Source organism: Eimeria tenella, genomic scaffold (genome assembly GCF_000499545.2).
Source record: "Eimeria tenella Houghton genomic scaffold, Eth_scaff10, whole genome shotgun sequence".
NCBI lineage: Eukaryota > Apicomplexa > Conoidasida > Eucoccidiorida > Eimeriidae > Eimeria > Eimeria tenella.
In genome coordinates this window covers 36,283-38,506 of record NW_013541458.1, presented here as the reverse complement: position 1 = coordinate 38,506, position 2,224 = coordinate 36,283, and the positions used below count along the sequence as shown (strand labels likewise).

General features: G+C 63.0%; 1 protein-coding gene across 1 annotated transcript in view; it reads left to right on the top strand.

The window, feature by feature from the left end:
* ETH_00012885 (uncharacterized protein) overlaps positions 1–1,498 on the top strand; it is a gene marked incomplete at both ends in the record, with an annotated part of 6,032 nt that extends 4,534 nt beyond the window's left edge. The window contains 2 exons of the mRNA XM_013372503.1: positions 10–221; positions 469–1,498. Of these exons, the coding sequence (XP_013227957.1) occupies positions 10–221; positions 469–1,498 (1,242 nt within the window). The remainder of the gene's footprint in view (positions 1–9; positions 222–468) is intronic.
* Between the last annotated feature and the right edge of the window lie 726 nt (positions 1,499–2,224).

Sequence of the window (2,224 nt, the reverse complement as noted above, 5' to 3'; positions counted from 1 at the left end):
CTGCAGCAGCTGCTGCTGCGCTCCGTGGCCCAAGACAGCTCCCAGGGCGAAATTGGAGTCCGGGCCTTTTTGCTGTCGCTCCGCAGAGAGCAGCGGCTGCAGCAGCTAAAGGGCTGGGCCCCACACTTTGCTGAGCGGCGCATGCAGCCCCTGGGGGTCACTTTGAAGGTGGCTTTTGGCAGGCCCCCGTTGCTGCTGCTGCCGCTTTCTCCCTTCTTCAGGTGCTGCTGCGGTGCTGCTGCTGCTGCTGCGCTGCTGCTGCTGCTGCTGCTGCTGCTGCTGCTGCTCCTGCTGCTCCTGCTGCTGCTGCTGCTCCTGCTGCTGCTGCTGCTGCTGCTGCTGCTGCTGCTGCTGCTGCTGCTGCTGCACAACCGCTGCTGTTGCTGCACAACCGCTGCACAACCGCTGCTGCAGCCCTTCACCGTGCTGCTGCTGCTGCTGCTGCTGCTGCTGCTGCTGCTTCTGCAGGCGTTCGGTGCTGCTGATTCGCGTGCACACAACGAGCTGCGGGCGGGGGCTGCTGGCTGTGCCTTCCACAGAAGCTCTTAGCATGGGGCTGCTGGCAGCAGCTTATCCGGGGGCAGAAGCAGCAGCAGTTCGCAGCTGCAGGCGGCGCCTGGAGGAGAGCTTCGCAGCAGCGCAGCAGCAGCAGCAGGGCGCGCACGTGCGCTTTGCGGGCGAGTCCCAGCAGCTGAACGCGCAGCAGCAGCAGCAGCAGCAGCAGCAGCAGCAGCAGCAGCAGCAGCAGTCCGCGGTGGAGAAGGAGACTTACGAGTCGCTGTCTCCGCGGGCCTCCAGCTTCTTCCCGGGGTCTCCGCACCAGTACGAGCAGCAGCAGCAGCAGCAGCAGCAGCAGCGGGTGTCGCAGCAGCAGCAGCCGTCCTCTCGGCAGCAGCAGCAGGCGCCGGCGCCGCCGCCCGCGGCCGCGCCCCCGCCCCCCCCGCCCCCGCCCCCGCAGCAGCAGCAGCAGCAGCAGCAGCAGCAGCAGCAAGAACCCCTGATCCCCATGGTGAAGGCCTGGGCCCTCCAGGGGGGCCTCAGCAGCAGCAGCTCTGCTGTAGTTCATTTGGTGTCTTCGCGTGTGGGGTTTGGGGTGTACATACAGCCGGGGGGGGGCCCGGACTCGAGCCAGGCGCATGCACTGTACCAGGAAGCAGCAGCAGCAGCAGCAGCAGCAGCAGCGGCGGGGGGCGGCGCAGCAGCAGCAGCAGCAGCAGCAGCGGGAGACCCCTGCCTGACCCCGCACGGGATCTTCGCGGGCCTGGTGGAGCAGCAAACGGAGTGCCTCGCAGCAGCAGCAGCAGTGGAAGCTGCTGCTGATCGCATGCAAGCAAGTGTGCTGCCTCTTTTGTTTCAAAAACCCTTAAGAGGAAGAACTATTTTAATTACAATTAATGAAAAAGAAGCTGGAGAAACGCGGCCCGAGAGCTTCCTTGCTGTCGAGCTCGTTGCTGCAGCAGAAGCCCGCAGGCAAAACAAGCAGCAAGCTGCGGCCTGACTGCAGCAGCAGCAGCGGCGGCGGCGGCAGCGGCAGCAGCAGCAGCGGCAGCGGGGCCGCAGCAGCCGCTGCTGCTGCTCCTGCCGGTGCTCCTGCTGCAGCTGCGGCAGAGGGAGCTGCGAGAGAAGCAGCAGAAGCGACAGCACCACCTGCAGCAGCAGCAGCAGCTGCAGCAGCAGCAGCAGCAGCAGCTTGCGTGCGACCGGGTTGAAAGGAACAGGGGATCTAAGTTGCGGTGTATGTACAGCGGAGCCGATGAGTGCTTTTCATTTTCTTTATTTTGCAAAAAGTTTTTCTTTAAAGTTTAATTCCACGCAGAAGCAAATCTGCAAAATGATGCTTCTTGCTTTGCTGCTGCTGCTGCAGCAGCTGCTGCAGCAGCAGCAGCTGCTGCAGCAGAGAATTCCGCGTTGTCGCTTGCCAGAGGCGACGACGCCGCGGGTGCTGCTGCTGCTGCTGCAGCTGCTGCTGCTACTCCGCGCAGTTCAGCCGCTGCAGCAGCTGCTGCAGCAGCTGCAGCACCACCAGTTGCTGCGGGAAATCGGCAGCAGCAGGTGCTGTTGTTGCTGCTGCTGCTGCCCCTCTTTTGTTTATTGGCGTTTCAAAAGGAGAAAGGAAACTTCCTTATTTATTTTTTGTACTGGCTTACACGAAAAAGAGAAACAGCAGCAGCAGCAGCAGCAGCGGCTGCTGCTGCTGCTGCTGCTGCTGCATGGGTTTCGTGTA